The following is a 20,761-nucleotide window of genomic DNA, read 5'->3' as shown; positions in this document are numbered from 1 at the left end:
TGACTCTGCTTCTCAGAGTAAATCCAAGCTTTAACATAGAGAGAAATAGCGCGTGCAATCGATCTTTCTACGAGATTCCAATGCATTCGCCCCAGAGAGCCTGGAAATTGGGGTCCTGGATCTTTAAAAGTGTGAGCTGTTACAGTTCATTTGGGACAATTAAATATGTTGACGACTTCACGTTTACTTATTGGAAATATTTGCAAGATACCACAATGGGTGAAATACTAAGTAATTCTCTGGACATTGGAATCTTTTCTTGGGGAATTAAACAACCAGATCTCTTCCATGTCAGTCGTCGGCATTTGTTCGTCTAATCAAAGGAGACGGAGAATAATATTGACAACCGAATCCCTACGCTGCAATAATTTATTGTGAACGGTCAACTTTTCTGTCTGAGGTTCAGAAACAAGATACGTCTCCGAACAAAGAAACCGAGCAAGTGTCAGTCTGCAAACGGAAACTACTTTTCACACTGTCAACGACTGAGATTAAATGGAAAGCGTTCACTCACCATTTGAGCTTCCTTCACAACCAACGCCTGCACTCGGAAATCGCTCCGTTTCTTTGGAGGGTAGCGAACCAACTGAGAGCTAAACTTCCTTTCGCTTCCGGATGGTGTGGAAGGTAGCAACTTTCAGCTGCGCGGACTGATGGACTCTGTAATTTATGGCATTTCCTCACTCTCACCTGCTCGCTACTTCATCCAAAGGTTTTTCTTCTGGGAAGCTAAAGGATGGTTGTAATTTAGGTCGATTCTGTTTCCAAGGTTCGAAATCCCGGGAGAAGGCAATCAGCAATTAGCCAATCTATTCCAGGGCAGGTTTTTTTAACCAACTCTGATTGGAAACAAAAAATAAAACACCTGCGCCCTTTTGTCTTTACCTTTATTGTAACTGCAAGGGGCAAAGTAAATTCTCCAATTTACGAATGAGCATCGGGCAGACAGGATTTCTCAAGGTGGTAAGTGGTACCAATAAGTACCAGAATTACGAAGAAGTGGTAATTCTGTCTCGCCCACAGGGTAAAAAAAAATCTCAGGGTTGGATGTGATGCCACGAATGTACTCTGATAATAAATCTGAAATTAGAAGAATCACGAATCAAGGAAAAAAACCTGTTGTGGCTTTCACACAGCCACTGAGAAGCGGAACATTTGCGGAAATTTTCTCCTCCGCTGGCGATGTGAACAGAATTTATTTGCTATATTGCATCCAGTCAATTTTCCTCCCAGATCCCCTACACATGGTTACAGTCTAAATTGACCGCAGGGCACTCCGGAAGGAACCGGGCTAATAAATACGATGTTCCCGGAGACGCGACGGCAACGGGGGAATCTTAAATCTGCAGCAAGCCGAGGAGACGTTCCACTTCCATGAAGCACGTCAAAGCACTGGAGTGTTTCCGAGATCCACAGGCTCCTCTGCATCCGTGCTGAGGAAGAAATTGACCTGCACCTGAGTGGAACTTTTGGTTGCAGGAGACTGACATTAATCGCGCCGTCGATGTAGTGACGCTGTGCACGTCTACATTCACCCTCTTAACGCTACAACACAGGAAGTCTGTGTAAACGTGCTTCCAGCGTAAACGTGTTTCCAGTGTAAACAACCACTCCAGAGGCAAGTATGTAATTTTTTCAAAAATAGCATTTTCAAAATCTGTGATTACATTTCCAAAAGAACCCCGTGGGACTTTGACTTAATGGAGGAATATGAAAGTTTTCACACAAACCTATTCATTTAAAAGATGCTCAAAACAGACACCACTTCTCTTGACTCCATCACATCGAGATGAGGTTTTCCACTCTGAAATGTCCTGTTTTTTTCAGGAGTTGTGGCTGTTCTTCCTTGTGGTTGGTGGAAGACTGATGCACATCTCCATTTCCTGGACGTGTGCTCTCACCCTGCCTCCCCTCAGACAGATGGAATTCCCTGTTGGGAATAATTGCAATAATAAAGACTGGAGGGGAACGCTCGGCTCTATTGCACAGAAGACTGGAATTGGCCTGGATCCAAACTAGGGAAGTGCAAGGGCAAGGTGGCCCGACCTTTATGGGCTGGGTCCCAGGGGAGGAGTCCAGATATGTGTCATCAGGCGGCAGGCCAGCACGAGCCAATTAGCATACACAATCCATACCATTGCACTGCTTCTTATCTTTCATTCTACCAGCCCTCTGCTCCATATTGGCATTTCTACCAGCCATAATGGATTCACCATCTTACCGCCCCCCCCCACTCCTTTTTGCTGCTTGCAGAGACCACTCACTCCATGACTCCCTGGTTTGCTCACCCCTCCCCACTGTCAGACAAATGCAGCTGTTGGACATGCCACATATCCCAGCCACCTAGAGTTCCTCAAGTTGAGGCTAAGATTCCAGTGCATCTTCTCCGGCCTGGTCTCTTGCATCGGGTCCTGTTGGTGTGGGAGAGGTGGTAATCACTTTGTCAGAATGGCCATCTGAAAATCGTGGTTTCAAGAGATTTTAACTCCCACTCCATCCCAATGACCTATCCTCAGCCGCCTTCATTGCCAGACTGAGGCTTTACAATAAAATGTGCAGCACCTCGATTTCTGACTGAATAACTGACACTCAAATGGCACAAACATTGAATTCTCCAATTTCATGAAAACAGCACCCCACCTGCTCTTTCCCTGAAAGAGATCCCAAGAAGTGTGTATTTTATTTGCTCCAGCATTTGCAGTCACTTGTGACTCTAACCAAGATTCAACATTAACTGGAACCAAAATAAAAACAATGTTAGAGAAACTCAGCAGATCAAACAGTGTACTTTATGTAGCAAAGATAAAGATACATGACCAACGTTTCAGTCTTGAGCCCTTCAAGTTATGGAAAAATGGGGGAAGAAGCAGTCCCAAAGGCAGATGTGAGGGAGGGCACACCAGCAAATAGTGGGAGGGGAATGACTATGAATGGGAAGGGGCTAGAGAGCTAGAAGTAGATAAAGGAAAATGAAGAGAGAGAACAAGAGTAGGCGAGCAGAAACTGGAGAAGTTGACGTTAACGACATCCAGTTGGAGAGTGCCCAGATGGAAAAGTAAATGTTGTACAGGCCATGGCCAGCAAGGGCTGGAGCTGTGGCAGTGAGAGGGTGAATTGCCACTGATATTCCCACATTGAGGTGAGGGTGGTGTGGAGGATTCGTCAAGAAAAGTGGAGGGAGCACTGGGAGGTGTTGATCCTTGCTCTCTGACAGCAGCATTCCAGGTAGAAGTTCTCAATGGTGGGAAAAGTTTGCATGTGATAGACTAGACTATATCCATGATCTTCTGCAGGGGTTTCTGTTCAGAGGTTTTGGCACCCCATACCAGGCTGTGATGCAGCCAGTCAGCACACTTTCCGGTGAAGCTTGCCAAGGTTCCAAGATCACATACCAAACCTCCATAAACTCCTGAGGAGGTAAAGGTGCTAAATTTTTTCTTAGTGATGAAATGAGTATGATGGGTCCAGGAAAGGTCCTCCAAGATAGTGATTTCCAGGCATTTAAATTTGTTTACCTTCTTCACCTTTCATTGTCAATGATCACTGGATCATTGATGAGCTGAACATCTATGCCCACTTTAAGAACCAAACAGTGCCTACTAGAATCCCTGAAAAGGCTGAGGACCCTGTGATATCTCAGAGGACGATATCAGAAAATCATTCAAGAGGGTGATCCCTCGCAAGGCATCAGGGCCTGACAGTGTACCTGATAACCAACTAGCTGGACTAATGACGGACAATTTTCAACCTCTCTTTGTGGTAGTCTGAGGTTCCCACCAGCTTCAAAAGGGCATCAATCATCAATCATCCCAGAAGAATAGCGTGGCATGCCTCAACGACTACCATCCAGTAGCACTAACTTCTATTGTGATGAAATGCTTCAAGAGGCTGGACTTGGCCAGAATTAACCTGTACCTAAGATCTGGACCCACTGCATCCCTATCGTCACTTTTCAGCAGATGAAATATCACTGGCTCTCCCTTCAACTCTGGATCACCTCATATGGCTGCTCTTCATGGACTACATCTCGGCTTTCAATACCATTATTCCCTCAGTGCTGGACAAGAAGCTACAAACTCTTGGCCTCTGTACCACACTCTGCAACTGGCTCCTTGACTTTCTCATGGAAGACAGTCAGTACAAATTGGAAACGTTGTCTCCTCACTGATCATCCACACTGGAGCACCCCAAGGATGCGTGCTCAGCCCACTGCTCTACTCATTATACACGCACAATGATGTAATGACAATAACCTTGTGTTCAACATCAACAAAACCAAGGAGATGATTGTGGACTTTAGGAAGAAATCAGAGGAACATGAACCAGTTCTCATCGAGAGCTCAGAAGTAGAGAGGGTCAAGAACTCCTAATTCCTGGGAGGCATCAACTCTCAGGACAAAAATATACTCCAGAGGGTTATTTTAAACTTTTTTTTAGTGAAAGGTATTTAAAAATCAGGTTAAATGTTTCAAGCTACAGAAACACTGATCAAAACATAACACCTAGGATTTGACATTTCTGACAACTGCCATAATATTGGCTCCTTTCATGACGTGAAAATATTTATTCAAAGTAACTATAATGCAGAGTACACAAAAAATAAAATGAGAGCATTTGAATCCTTATTGTGGAGTCATTTTTAAAGGTAATTTTATTCTAGGACTTTTTAAATTGTTGGCAAACAAAAACAAACCTAAATGTTCCTTTCTGTTTCTCTCTTCCCCACACCCCCCTCCTCTGTCCTCTTTTCCTATTTATTGATCTTCATTGGCACTGTGACAAATTAGTAAATTCTTACTGGAAATAAACAAGTCAACTCAGAATGAAAGATCCTGTATGCTCTTACTAAAATTAAACAGGACTGAATGCAGAGAAATTCGTGCTTCCACGATCTTCCTCACTGATAACATTGGACAACAGTTTTTTTTTTCAAGTCTTGCTTCCTGAAAAAGAATTGGCGATTATAGTAGATGACTTCAAGCTGAACACAAAGATAATTTCAGATCTACTGTATCACATTAGAGGCTGAGGGAAGATGAACTTTTATTGAATTTAGTATGTTTAATCGCATAATGTTTAATAGTTCAACTGATCTAAAATTGTTTTGCCACCGATTTTCATTTGTACTCAGCATCTGATGCTTCTCACGTCAATGCCTAACAATAGTTGGCAAGGATGGATGGATTGAGTTGCCCTGATACCACTTTTCCATGGTCTCAATGTCCTAGTGAAACCTTTCATCATGTTTATCACTGAGTGCACCAAGATAAGCAGGGAAGAAGTCCACATGTGAATAAAACATGAGGTTGCTAGCATATTGAAAATCAAATAGTAGTTTATGTGGAACTGTATCTGGAATCTGGACAGGTCAATGCAAAGTGTCAGTTTAGCTCAACAGCATCACTTGTAAATCAATGATCATATTCAAGTGCAATTCAGCTATGAAATTTGCATTTAATAAAATTCCATGATGGCAGAGCTAGTCAATTTGCTGCCTCATAGTTGCATTGACCCAGGTTCATCCTGATTTCAGGAGCTGTATGTTTGGAGTTCCATATTTTTCAAGTACTTAACCTACATGGCTTAATGCAACCTAGATTGTATACCTAAAATGGATGAGAGGAGGGGTGGGGGGGTGGCTTGGGAGGAGGGAGGGGGGGAGAAAAAGACACTGTATATGTGTGAAAAAGAAAAAGTGTATATCATGGCTAACGTGATTTATGGTGTGAAAAATAAAAATTTTTTAAAAAAAAGTACTTAGCCTACATCTTTCTTCCAAGTGGTAGGTTAATTGCCCATTGTAAATTTCCCCTTCTGTTTAAATAAGTGGAAAAGGTTGGGATGGCACTGATGGAAATAAGGTAGAATAGGTTACGGGACAAACAATTTACCAAGGGAATGGGATTGTCCTGCAAATTAGCTAAGGCAGATGGGCAACAATGGTCTTCTATGTCATATTGAAATATGCGACTTAAAAATGGCAGCTAATGATAATCACTTCTAATTTAGGGTCTTATTTCAGTGCAACATTTCCAATATTGCCATCAAAACGGATCAACCATATTACAATAATAGTAAGACCTCGAATATATTTCATATATTGGCTACAGTGCTTTGGTATATCGTGGGAAACAAAGTCTCCAGACTCTTATTTTAGTTAATTTGTTGATATGTAACATCACAATTATGTCACCAAATCAACCCATTGTACCATCTGCAACATGAGGTGTTCCACAAATGTTACTACATGTTTTCAATTGAAGATAGACACAGGTCACAATACAGACATACATACAGCAGAGAAACAGGCCATTTCGACCCATGCCACCCAATTTACACTCCATTAACCTACACCCCCCCGGTACGTTTTAAACAGTGGAAGGAAACCGGAGCCTCCAGTGAACCCATGCGGGGAGAACGCACAATTCCTCACAGACAGTGCAGGATTCAAACCCTGATCGCTTGTGCTGTAAAGGTGTTGTCTAACCACTGCACATTCAGTGTTTTAATGAAGGTCTGGACAATGAAGGAATACTTTCTTTTTAAAGCAGGTTACAATTTTGGAACAGCATGGTAAATATTTAACTCTTTTTTTCCAGAAATAAATGAAGATGTTTCATATTACCTTCACCTTTACGTTTCTTTCGTGACAATCTTGTTTTAAAATGTCCACAATGAACACATCGGATGAAAAGGAAATACAGGTAATACAAAGTTAATGGACACTGCTTCTCTTCCTAATTTTCTTCTGATCTTGTCAAAACAGGAAAAATATTTTAATGTTTTTTCTTTCAATGGAAGGTCGATACATCTTCAATTTTGTTGGTATCACATATTTGCACTATTATTTTTGTTCATTAGCACTGAAAGCTGTTGCTTGATTTCTTCAACCTACAATTAAAAATCATTGTTTTAACAGTTAAATATGACAACTATTGCAAAGGACTTTCACAGTGGTATAAAGGCAAATTAACAAAACTATGCAGACAAGTTAAATGTAACTATGTTTTTATTATTTAATGAAAACAATTCAATCTCCGTACACAATTAAAAATTCATCATATTTCAAATAACTTTGCCTTAGAAAAAAAATGCCTATTTCTACTTAGAAGCCAAGATTAAGCATGCAGCAAATTATTCAATAAATCTCTTGGAGTGGGGAAAAAAACCAATTTCCTTCACAAAGCTTACTGGTGTAAAGAGGACCTACTTATATTTTAAGATAATTCAAAAACTAAAATAGAAACAGCTCGCCATGGACAAAATATTAATAAATAAGGCAGAGCAACGTTACTTCATCTCCAGATGAATCTGGCACTGTCAGTAATGAGGTTGTATGTTCTTCCTGCATTTGTATGGGCTTCCTCTGGGTACTCCGCTTTCCTCCCACTCTTCAAAACAAAGGGGTTTGAGGGGAGTTTTTTGAGTGGCACGGGCTTGTGGGCCAGAAGAGCCTGTTACTGTGCTGTATGTCTACATTTAAATCCTAAATTTAAATAGTGACAACGTTATAGTCAAAGGCAGGAGACTGCTAAATTAGTCAGGTTTAGTCTATTTATAGAATCATAGATAGGACAGGTTTAGTGGAATATAGACCAAAAACACAGGCAGTGTGACGAGTGTAGGTGGAGGTTTTTGGTTGACGTAGATAACTTGTACCTGCTTCCATGTTGGATGACCCTATGATTCTAAAAATTAGGTACATAAAATAAATCCTCAACTTGCTGTAATTTTCTGGACAAATTGCCTGTAACAAGTTGAAGCCTGCTTCCCTGGTTCTTTAGACAATGCTCTCCAAGTAAATTGACCTTTTGCTCTAAATTGGCTAATGTGGTATTGTCAAAAAAATGTCACTTTCATTATTGTGAATAGAATGTACTTAATAACAATGACTAAATAACAAAAATTGAAAGAGGAAGAGATGATTGATCAACAAGATATCAAATATATACACACATTTGTTCTTGATAATTTCCGAATTACTAAAAGACATTGTGATGGGTTTTTCTGAAGTTTAAAAGTTACGAAAACACATCTTCATTATCAGTGATAAAGTTTGAAGGCTATCATGTGTCTATAAATAGCAGTGAATAATTGGTTTAGTTTTTAGTTGGCTAAATGTCGTTCACTAATTTAGCTTCATCTGTTAAAGTATTTACTTTCAAACTTATTTCTACCTCAGAGAATTAGAATTATTTTTGAATGTTCTTGATGGGTGGATGGAAAGAGATAAAGCGTCTTTTTAATATGGAATCATTCTATGCCATATAATGAACAATACAACTGGCTATAAACACAAACCTGCTTCTGCCTATCAACACTATGAAGGCAACCATGACCTGCTATTTGCTAGAATTGGTCTCTGAATTGTCCATAACAATGCAGCCAGCCTCAGGTGTATGTATCTTAGTTTAATTTTAAAGATGTTAAATTTTTGGAATTGTGCCTCAGTGCTTAAGAAATAATGACCCACAATATATTGCATTGTAAGAACTGTTGGAAAAGGAATTCAGGGTATAAAAGTGTATTGTTATGGAAGAAAAAAAACTATCAAGTATGCTTTTCAATGTGGAAAGCTGAATTTTGAAGAGATATCTTTAACTGAATCCAGGAATTATGTTACTAAAAAGGATCAAAGATTAACATGGGCATTTCTTTCCCATCATGGACTAAAGAAAATCAATAACAATAAACCAAACAGGAAATTATTGATAAAAAATAGGAAATGTCTGTCACATTTGTGGCCCGAAATGTGAAGTTAATAAAACATCAAACACAAGTTTTATCATGTAAACTTCTCAGTGTCTTTATTTTCCAGTTTCCTTTGTTCTCCTGCTTGTGCTCTTATCTCTCTCATACCACGTAACTTCCGGTACATCTCATACATATTCATTATCATGACATCCCTCCTTTAATCAGAAATAAACTTTACCTTCATTTACCAATATCCCTCGGAAACCTACAAACATCGTAACTAATGGTAATACTATAACTCAACTACATAAAATTTACTTCCTACAGCACTCATACATGCACTTTATGATACAAGATTAAAATACTGTCCCAAAGTTCTTATTAAAACTATGGCACAAAGTCTTCGTATCGTTTGGGCGCTTTCCGGTTTCGTTTCGGCCTGCCTGCGATATTGTCGTCGCTTCTCGGTTGTTCACTCTCAGCGTCGGAAATACTGCTCGCCACGGCTTCGGGTGTTTCTGGCGTTCTAGTCACTTCATCAGGAGTGCTGGTAACTGCCTCTGGAACATCATCAGGTCTCTCAGTTTCAGCATCTCATATTGGCCTTTCAACCTCTTCGCTCGACGTATCTCTGGACTGGTACCTTTTTACACCTGATACATTTCTCTTATACAGGACTCCAGTCGGAGACTTGATTGTCACCATACTGCCACTTCTGGATACGACAGTATAGGGTTGATGGTAATAAGGTGCGTCTAGCTTACCACCAGTTTCATGCCTCACTAGAACATTATCTCCTGGCATGATGTCTGAGTACTTGGCTCCACGTTTCGAATCTGTGTACAGCTTTGCTGCACCTTTCTTTTCAGCATCGTGGCCCCTCATCTCCTGGTCGTCTCGGATTTCCTTTATTTCTGGCATTTTTGTGCGGATTTTTCTCCCAAAAAATGCTTCTGCAGGACTTTTTCCAGTGGTTGCATGAGGCGTTGCTTGATAGACAGCCACATAAGATAGCAATGCTTCTCGCCAATTTTGTCCTTCAGCGTGTACAATCCTCAATCGTTTTTCAATGGACTGATTTTGTCTCTCTACTTCTCCGCCCCATTTCGGAGTTACTTTATGATGGTGGATACCTGTGGTCCTCACGTATTCCGCAAATGTCTCTGAAATGAATTGTGGACCATTGTCAGAGTATAATGTAACAGCTAATCCATATCTTGCCAATATCTCTAACGCTTGTATTGTTTTTTCAGTGGTTGTGGACTTCAACACCATGTACTCATAGTATCTGCTGTAGTAATCTATCACTACCATAATTGATTCACCCGTCGGTAAAGGTCCAAGAAAATCAACAGCTACGTCGATCCATGGTCCTGTCGGGAGTTGCGTACTCCGGATCGGTTCTGGCGGATTACTCCTACTTGTGATTTGACATCCGTGACAAGTTTTAACAAATTTCTCTGCGTCTTTATCACAACCTGGCCACCATACCTTGGTCCTGAGGTTTTGCTAGGTACCAACAATACCTAGGTGTCCTTCATGCACTAAGGATACAATCTTCGGTCTCAATCTTTGCGGTATCACCAATCTGCAACCTCTCAATACACACTGTCCGATGCAACAAAGTTCGTCTCTAATGGGAATGTAAGCCTTGTGAGTACACTTGTCCAATTGTCCACTCTGTATGCATTCTCTTACTTCCATGAGTTCTGGATCACGTTCGGATTCTCTCTCGACCTCCTTCGTAGTCACAGCTTTCGGTGTCGACTGAATAGCTACGAAGCGTACAAAGCTCTCTGTTTCTGTTCCCAATTCTGACTTGGATTGTGGACATCCATCCTTCACCAATCTGGACAGCGGATCTGCAATGTTTGTTTTCCCTGCAATGTGGATTACTTTATATTTGTAGGGTTGTAGTCTGAGTACCCATCTCTCTATTCTGGCACATGGTTTGGATAAGCCTCTAATGGCTTATGATCTGTGATGAGTTCAAATTCAATGCCGTATAAATATGCATGGAATCTCTCACAGGCCCGTACAAGTCCGAGTGCTTCTTTCTCTGTCTGAGAGTATCTTCTTTCCACATCTGATAACGATCTGCTGGCATAGGCAATGATTCTTGGTCCTCCATCATGCATCTGGACCAACATAGCTCCTAAACCAACCGGGCTGGGATCCGCTATGACTTTGGTTGATGCCGCCGGATATCCAAGAGTTTTTGCATCTGTCAGGCTTTGCTTCAGCGCTGTGAACGCTTTCTTCTGCTCAGATCCAAAATGAAAAGGTACACCTTTCCTGGTTAGTTTCCTTAGTGGTTCTGCCACTGTAGCGAAATTAGGAATGAACTTTGCACAAAAATTGACCAATCCCAGGAAACTCCTCACCTCTGTTGCGTTCTGAGGTGCACGTGCCTCTTCAATAGCTTTCACCTTGGCCTCTGCAGGGTTTAGTCCTTCCCGTGTAAGTCTGTGTCTCATGAAGTCCATTTCTGACACACCGAACTGGCACTTGTTTCCATTCACGGTAAGGCCTGCCTCCTGTAGCCTAGATAGTACATGCCTCAACCGTTTGTCATGCTCTTCCTTCGTTGGTGCATGGACTATGATGTCATCAGAAATGTTGGCAACTCCAGGAATGCCTTGAATCACTCGATGGATTTCATACTGGTAGATCTCCGAAGCTGCATTAATTCCAAATGATAGTCTCTTGTAACGATACAATCCACAGTGAGTCAAATGTTGTCACATCTCGGGAACCTGGATCCAGCTCTAATTGATGATAGCCCCATTTCAGATCAATTTTTGAGAATACCTTGCTGGTAGTTAGTTCTTGAAGTATTTCCTCCACTTTTGGTATAGGGTGTCGTTCTCTAATTATAGCTTCATTGGCCATTCTCATGTCAATACATAGTCTTATGTCACCCTTTGGTTTGGGCACAATCACTACGGGACTGACCCATTGTGTCGAATGTTCCACCGGTTCAATAATGTCTTGTTCGATCAATTCTTTAATTTTGGCTTCGACTTTCCCACGAAGTCCAAACGGAGTTCGGCGCATTGGTTTGACCGTTTCATCTACCGCTAGCTTCAATTGTCGACCTTTCAGCTTTCCTACTCCTTGAAAGACTGCGGGGAATTCTTGCTTCATATCCTCGTATGACTGAATTGAATTGACACAAGCTCCAATATGAAGCATTGCCAGGTCTTGCGCTGTGCTTCTACTCTCTTCTATGAACATAATCTCTGCTTCGGTGTACTTATCTCCAGCTTCAACAGTTGCAGTAAAACATCCAATGGTCTGCAATGGCTTGGTTGCTGTGTATGGATACAGTTTCTTGGAACACTTCTTTGAGGTACAGATGATCTTTTTCCTTTTCAACTTCTCCCATAAATGTCGATCAATCACATTACTGTCACTGCCTGAGTCTACAATGACCTGCACTGTCACTCCACCAATGATCACTGGGACCTTCTCATGATGTACTTCATTCAACGTAAATTGGTAACAACTCTGTTCCTCCTGGGTATCATCATCGTCACCGTCTATCTGGCGAATGGTATCTTTCTTTCCAGGATACTTTCCTTTCCCCCAGGCTTTGCCTTTGGAAGTTGTACTCTTCCTCTTCTGGTCTGCATTGGACTTGCTTTTGCACTTCTTTGCAAAGTGGTCCTTACCTCCACACTTTCTGCAAACTTTGTCTTTGGCCAGGCAATATGGGTCTTTTCCAAAGTGACCTCGGCTTCCACATCAATAACACTCCACATCCTGTGTCAACGTATATCTTGGCTATGGCGATGTGAGAGCCTCTTAATTTGCTGGCTTGAGTTGTCTTTCAGGGTCATGGTATGAAATTGCCCTTCAACAGCCTCTAATGCAGCAGCAATGGCTAAAGCATCGGTGAGTTCCAACTCACTCCCTCTTTCCAGTAGACGTCTTCTGAGTTTATCTGATCTACAGTGCTGTACAACTTGATCCAACAATTGGTTGTCCAAATCAGCTGGCATGTAATTGCATCCAACAGCTAGCTGGCGTAGTCTCGTCACGTACTGAGCAATTGTCTGGCCATCTTGTCTCATTCTCCGAAACAAATGGCGTTGAAATGTAGCATTCGGTGTCACTACATAGTGTGCATTTAATGCATCTACCGCTTTCCGGTACTCATCCTTTCTTCCAGTATTCAAAAGTGTCTTAAATGTTTCCCGAACTGCGGGACCAGCAGTGAAAAGAAGTAACGCCCTTCTCTGCGCTTTTTGTTCAACTGTACCGGTATCTAGAAATAGGCCACGACTGTCGGCGTAGGATTCAAATTCTTCCAGCCATGCCTTCCACTTCACACTTACAGTGCTTGCATCACCCGTTGGGTCAAAATGAGCAATTCCACTATGTGTTAGAAAGTCACCGTCTGCCCCAGCCATGAGGAAATATTCCAGCCCCAAAAGTACTGAGTCAAAGACAAAATTCTTATCACCTTGAAGTTCTCTGTAATCCTCTGTAATCTTCTTTAGTCTTTAATTTTCTTCAAGCTTATCCCATCCTCGTCGCCAATGTCACATTTGTGGCCCGAAATGTGAAGTTAATAAAACATCGAACACAAGTTTTATCATGTAAACTTCTCAGTGTCTTTATTTTCCAGTTTCCTTTGTTCTCCTGCTTGTGCTCTTATCTCTCTCTCATACCACGTGACTTCCGGTACATCTCATACATATTCATTATCATGACAATGTCCAAACATGAGAGTGTCATCTAGCCACACAAGTAGAGAGCTTCCCACCTCAAGTTCATGATCTAGCTCACAGAAAATTCCATTTAGAATGGTTCTTAATCTTCATTAGAATTTTGTAATTAAAATGGGAAGTTTGCAGCTGCTAAAAGCAAACTATACAGTCTTAAATGCAAAGATTGTGGATAGATTAATAGTACATAACTTTACAATCAAATCAGAAATAGCTTGCAAGCATTTTAAAAAAACCATTCTGAACTTCTAGACAAGTACTGTAGTTGTTACTAAGTATTTCCACAACTTTAATGCAAGATGCGATTAAATACTAACAGCATTCTTGCTTCAGATCTACAAATATCACAACTATGTGTTCCAAAGTTTATTTATAGTTCTGCACTACAATATCCATGTGATGAATACAGAAAACAGACTAACTCAATGTTTTTGGCCTTTTGGTTTATGAAATTCAACTAAAATAGGTTTAAATGTTGGAGTGGATCTCCCTAGATACCATGAAACGGCTTGCCTTCTTTAGAGAAACTATACCCTATTTCTCTGAGGACATTACAAATGTAAAGCAGCCAAGTACATTTTCAATTTTTGCATTACAATAGAAGACCATTTAACTCGAGAATGCAACATAAACTAAAGGGGTGATTAGTAGAAACTGAAATTTAAATTGATAGAATGGTGAATCACTCCTCAAAATGTAATACAGTGGAACCCCATTATAATGCAATAGTTTGAGTCAAAAACAAAAATCGCATCGTGAAAAAAGCAGGGTCGCGCTAAATTGGAGTTTCAATAAATTGTTGTAGCTACAGTTGAAATTAAAACATATTAATTTTTAGTAAACCGACCATCCCCGCTCCTCGCGGCAACCCCAAGCACCTGTAAATATATCCAGATTCGCGTTAAATCGGGGTTCCACTGTAAGTGAATCAGAATATTTAAGATGTGCATAAGATATTTGCACAACATAGAAATTTGTAAAAAGCAGCATGAACCAGGAAGCCTCAAGTAATGCAATTAATTTTGTCTCCTATTATTAGAACATTAAGCTCCCAATGGTTCTCAAATATTTTCAACTGGAAATGCTGGCTTTGTTTCTCTTTTCACATATGCAGCTTGACCTGCTGAGTACTTCCAGCGCTTTCTGTTATGAAAGAATCTAGAACAGTACAGACCCTTCAGCCCATGATGTGCTGACCTGTACAAATTTGCTGCACAATCAAACTAACGCTTCCCTCCCTTAATCGATGACACTCCACTGTCCTTGCATCTCTGTATCTATACAAGAGTCTAAATGTCATGATTTTATCACCCCTAGCACCATCCCTCCAGTGTATTCCAGGCACTCACCACTGTTTAAAAAAAAATCTGACATCACCCTAAACTTTCCTCCCCTCACCTTAAATAGATGTTCTCTGGCACTGGCCACTGTCATTTGGCCCTGGAAAAACAATGCAAACAGCATCATGCTTTGCACAGACCAATGGGATGAAGGGTCTGTGTCAGAGCTGTACTACCATGCTCTATGATTTGGATTTTGTCTGTATCTGCACAATCATTGATAGATTGATACATTAAAATTATTAGTCTTGTGATTGGAATTCTACCAAACATTCAATTTAAAATAATTAAATGAAGTAACTAAAACACCAAAACAAATAAAGTGATAAAAAATTTTTATAAATCCAGTATTTAAGGAGGACAAACTTACACTTTTTTGAAGATCTCTGCAACAACAACTTCTGTGATCTTGAACTGGAAAAAAAAGATGGAAGCTAAATAGATTTCTCCCAGTAAAATTTGATGTTTAATCAGGAAAATATCAAAGACTGTAACACTATCGTGCTTTTCAATCATCCATTTAATTGATTTGGCTCTCTTCCTTTTTTCCAACTGGATGTGAGAATATTTTGTGAACCATTTTTTAAATGCATGTTTGAGAAGCAATATGGCTATGCCATGTAACAGAGCAATTATCAAACTGAAAGTGCAGTTTCCGATAAATGCCAACTGATGCCAATTGGATGTCCAATTAATTACCAGGTAAACATGGCAAAGTTAAATTAAGTGTAGAATCAGAAATGAAACTGAACTTTGATGAAGATTACCCATTTCCAGACTTGCATTAAAGGAAATGACTTAGATTTGAATTAGAAATAAAACCCCAATCAAAAAAAATCTGGATACAATTTTCTTTTAAATATCATTTTATAATATATTTTAAAACTGATTTTTCTTCATAAATTGTTCCAATGGCTTGAGATAAAGCCAGGCTGCACTGATATCCAAATAAGGAAGAGACAGAACAGGTCTGAGGCACATCTATACTTAAATTGTTCCGATGCTCACAAATAAAAACAAGATCAAATTATTTTCCTGTGGAGGAATCTTTTAAGATGCATGGGAAATGGGAAATAAACATATTAGCATTGTCAGACAAAACATTATGACTGAAGTGGGTCAGTTTTGAAATGATGGTGCACCATTAGAAATCAGTCAGACTTGGAAACAGATCCATCAGGCCAACTTGTCCCTACCAACCAAGGTTTCTTCCTGATGTAGAACCATTTACTCAATTTGGCTCAAATCCCACTAAATCTTTCCTGTGAGTGTGTCCCAATGTTTTTTTCCCCCTATCAAAATAACTACCATTTCCTCCAAATACACATCATCCTATTTGAAAACCCTGCTTCTCAGGTCCCTTTTATTCCCCCCCTCCCCCATTTAATCTAATGCCCTTTAATTTTATACACCACTTCCCTGGGAAGAAGACTGTCCACTCATTTTATGTGCCCCTCCTGATTTTATATACCTCCAGAAAAGTACCTAAATTTTCCAGACTCCAGGGAAAACTGCCTCAGTCTATCCAACCTTTGTTGATAGCTCAAGCCCTTCAGTCCCAGGAATATGCCTATAAATCTTTTCTGATTCCATTCCAATGTAATAACAAACCTTTGTATAACATAGCGACCAGAAGTCCACACAATATTCAGGTGCGATATTGTACAATAGTTGGGATGTCATGTTACGTGCATAGAATGCCATAACTGATGATGGGAAATATGCCTTCTTCACCCCTTTGTCTAACTGTGCTGCCCAGAGACCAGTCATGCACTGAATATGCCCTGCAAAGTCTCAAGTTCCCTCACTCCATACTTGGACAAGTTAAATTTCATCTGCCATCCCTTTGCCGACTTTCGCAGTTAATCTGGATGCTGCTACAACCTTCAACAATCTTCTTCACTGTCCACACCACTAATTTTGGTGTCATCTGCAATCTTACTAATTATTTCACCACATTTTCATCCAGATTATTAATATACATGACAAATTCGAGGAGATCTAGCACCAATCTTTGTAGCATACCACTGGTCATAAGACTTTGCATTACCATCCTGCAACTCCTTCCACCAAGCTAATTTTGTATACAAGTGGCTCGCTCACCTGGATCAAAAGGAGACTATCTTCCAGATCAGCCTACCATGTGGAACCTTGTCAAAAGGCTTGCTAAACTACATGCAGTCTACCCACCCTGTCGTCTTGGTCACCTCTTCAAAAAGAAACTCAATTAAATTAGTGAGACATTTCCTTGGCAGAAAGCCATGGTCAATATGCCCAAACAGTCTTTGCCTTTTCAAACACCGGTAGACTCCATATTTCAGAATCCTCTCCAGCGACTTACCCAGCACTGATGTTGGGCTCACTGGCCAGTGACTCCCTAACTTTACAGATCTTAAACAAATGCACATTTGCCATCTTCCACTTTTCCATTACCTCACCCATGCCCAAAGAAAATACAAAGATCTCTGCCAAGGTTCCAGTAAATTTCTTCCTTCCTTCCAATAATATCCAGGGATTTATCTACCTCAAGACTGTCTTTGATAATAACATCCTCTTTTTTAACATCAAAATGTTTCAGGACATCACTGTCTTATCTCCAAATTCTCTAGCTTCCATAATCATCTCCAAAGTAAATTCAGGCAAGTATTTAAAAACTCACCCATCTCCCATGACTCCAAAGATGGATGACCAAAATGATCCCAATTTTCACCCTTTTGCTTTTTAACATGTAGAATTTTTAAAAATTCCTCTTCAGCTTACCTAGGTCACCTCTCCTTTTCGTCCTCCTTACCTCCTTCTCAAGTGCATATTTATATTCCTTGTAGTCAAGAGACTTGCTTTATCTGAGCTGCCAACCTGACCTATCCTTTTTCCTGACCAGAGACTCAGTAGGCCCTTTCATGCCAAGCCTCCACCTGGAGGCCAGCTACAAGTGTGGAGGGAAAAAAAATAAACTTACCTTTCATAAAGCAGCCCTAAAAGGCTGATCTTGCATCGTATTCATCTTGAGCAGTGCCTCTTAGCTTCCTCCTGAGCTGATAGAGGTGGGGCAACTGGTGCCGTTGTGCCACCCATCATAAATACGCGGCAGAGCAATAGCTGTTTTCCTTACCCGTAATCCCCCACACAGAAGTCAGCCATTGCTCTGCTGCATTTTGAGCCACTGACGAGCAGCCCCAAAGACCGAAGCAGCCCAGTGAAGTGCCAGAGCAGCCAGCGGGGTAGTCACAGCCTGCACCAGCCTTCCCGATGGCTCCCACCGCTCCCCCTGCCCTGAGAGGGTCATGGAGGGAGAGGGATGAATGGGTGGGAGAGAGGAGAGATAGGTCACTGGCTGACGGTGTCATTGAAACGTCATCAGCCTTCCCCTAGACAGCCTCCTGCAGCGGCTGTACATTCACGTGAAGCAGTGGAGCGCTGCGCTTCGCCAGTGGTCCTTTCCAGAGAGGGATTGCAGTCAGCGCCTTGGAGCTGATTATGGCACATTAATAGAGGTAAGTCTCTCAAAGCAAGGGCAGAGAATCTCCCTTTACAGTTGGGCTTTTTCATTGCATGAAAGGGCCTAATATTGTTTGTCAGCCAGGGTTGTCTAATCCTACCAGCCATGCCCTTCACATGCTGGCCCTGAACTCTCCCTGTCTCACTCTCAAAACCCTCCCATTTGCCTGATATTTCCAACCAAATCAACCTTTGTAAACCTTCTGTCTATTGTCTCAAAATTGGCCTTGCCCCAATGTAGGTTTTTAAACACAATAAATAGTCTTGTCTTTTTTTACAACTATTTTAAAATAAATTGAATTGTGGTAACATTTCCCAAAGTGCTCCCTCATTCACACTTTAAACATTTAGAATTAATTACTATGATCTTGATAAGAAAACAACTAATAATGGATCAAGATTTAGATAATACGAACACATTGTTTAATACTATTTTCCTATTAGCTAGCTTCCCAAAGTGTTTAATGCGTTGTTAAATAATTGAATAAGAAGGAAAAAACTGAGTAACCCAGAAATGTATGAATTATTCATTTTTGAAGGAGAATGAAAAAGTTAGTTGTAAGGATACAAAAGGCAAACAGCAAAATAAAGGGATTTGTGTATTTTTTTTAACAATTACATTAATGATAAGTATGCCACTTTATTGATATTGAGTAGGAATACACAGTAATCTAGTGAGACAAATATTTAGGAATCTTTTGAGATAATGTGGTGCAGCTTTAGTCTATTCTAACAAAGGATATATGCATCTTGGCATAATTTACAGGAGGCAAAATTAGTGTAAAGAACTCCAACAAAACAAAGCTCAGTTGCTGAATTACAAGTCCAGCAATGGAACTTCGTAACAGATATGACACTAAGCATCATTCAGAAAGTCTTAGGCTCCATTTGGCCACACGCCCAAAGCCTGAAATTTCAGTTAGCACCAACAGCTGTAAACCCACATTTCTAAGTAGAAATATTAATTCCAAATAAGATGAGCATCCCAATTATTACTTAGGCAAGGAGCTTACTGAAATTAATAAATTGGGTCAGAGAGGCCAGGGCTGGGGAAAGAAAGAAGGAGGAACTTATAAATTCTGATATTCAAAGGAACACTGAAGTAGGATCACGCTATACTTAACATAATAGTTATTACTTGGGAATATAAATTGTGTCATCAAAAGGGTAAGCAATTACCTTTAGTAGGTTTTCTAATAGAGGATTTAGCCAAACCTTCCGACACCAACTGGTCAGATACTTTAATGGCATTGCCTTCAAACTGCCCAATCAATTCAACAGTGTGGATATTTCCATCAAATTTTCTAATTGATGCCAAAAAATTTTGATCAAGCAGCAAAGTTCTGAGGAAGTTGCTGGCTGCAGGAGTCCACTCATTGAATTCTGGTTCAACATCTAAACATATATGAGATTTATTTAAACATGTACAAAATACTGGATATTAATGAAAATGATTTAATACTTTTCTGTGCACGTCAGAGCTGTACATCATATCTCATAAACATGACTGAAGGCTGTTTACTAAAGATTTTGCTGGTAATGTTATTTCAATGTTGCCCTTGCTTTTGATAATACAAATTATGTTTTCACTGTAACTTGATAAACTGTTCTAACTTATTACAGTACGTTTCCAATTATCTGAAACGCTCAGGACCAAACATATCGGTTAACTGCGTTTTTTTGCATCACTGAGAAATGACCTTAAACAGCCCAGGAGCATCAGCAGAATATTTGTATCGGCCATCGCCAATCCCCAACACTTCCCCAGCGCTGTCGCCGAACCTGCCCGGGAGCCTGAGGTCCCCACTCTGATCCCAGGCACCTCCCCATCGTCGTCAATGAACCTGCCCAGGAGATCCCCGCTCCAATCCCAGAAACCTCTCCACTGCCATGACTGATCTTGCCCAGGAGCCCAAAGTCCCTGCTCCTGCCACCGTAGCTGATCCCTGATACCTCACCACGGCCTATCCTGCCAAGGATCCCAAGGTCCCTGCTCCTAATGCCATCATCGAACCCTGACACCTCCCCACCAAACCAACCAGGAGCCTGAGGTCCCTGCTCCAATCCCAGACTCTGTTGTTTTATGCTGATGCCACTGGGCTGGGATTGGAGTAGGGACCTTGGGCTCCCAGGCAGGATCAGCAACTAAGAACAAGAGGTTTTTCAAGCATGAAATTAAAGTTTAATTCTTACCTTGAGTACACGAGGGCTCCATTGGATTCAAAATGGTACTAATCGTGATTCAGAGTACTACTTGAGCATGGCGGGTAAAAGTTTTTTTTTTTTTTTTTTAAAAACTGATGACGGCATGCTGCCGCCAAAATATTTTTTCCACATAATTGAGAATTATGTAAACATACTTAGCACTGCCTTTTAACCCTTCCTCATTTCCCTAATTAAAATTTCAACTTGCTGGAAGGAAAACTACCTTAGACAAAAGTAACCCCATGTTAACAGCATGAATGTATTTGTGGTTAGAAATGTATTATTTAACTA

General features: G+C 40.6%; 1 protein-coding gene across 7 annotated transcripts in view; it reads right to left on the bottom strand.

Annotated features, from left to right (window-relative positions):
* The window catches only part of vwa2 (von Willebrand factor A domain containing 2), a 126,104-nt gene that overhangs the window by 59,353 nt on the left and 45,990 nt on the right, over positions 1–20,761 (bottom strand). For 3 of the 7 annotated variants that reach the window (XM_069899987.1, XM_069899990.1, XM_069899989.1), the window contains exons 20-22: positions 19,445–19,660; positions 15,138–15,181; positions 4,634–6,891 (exon numbers count right to left, since the gene is read on the bottom strand). In XM_069899987.1, coding sequence (XP_069756088.1) covers positions 6,829–6,891; positions 15,138–15,181; positions 19,445–19,660 — 323 coding nt within the window. In that variant the 3' untranslated portion in view covers positions 4,634–6,828. Of the gene's footprint in view, positions 1–514; positions 579–4,633; positions 6,892–15,137; positions 15,182–19,444; positions 19,661–20,761 lie in introns of those variants that run through there. The other 4 variants (XM_069899991.1, XM_069899993.1, XR_011345356.1 and 1 more) reach the window with 3 other exon arrangements.

This window comes from Narcine bancroftii, chromosome 10, assembly GCF_036971445.1.
Source record: "Narcine bancroftii isolate sNarBan1 chromosome 10, sNarBan1.hap1, whole genome shotgun sequence".
In the NCBI taxonomy this organism is placed as follows: domain Eukaryota; kingdom Metazoa; phylum Chordata; class Chondrichthyes; order Torpediniformes; family Narcinidae; genus Narcine; species Narcine bancroftii.
The sequence above is the reverse complement of the archived record's forward strand: the minus strand, read 5'-3'. Positions and strand labels throughout refer to the sequence as shown.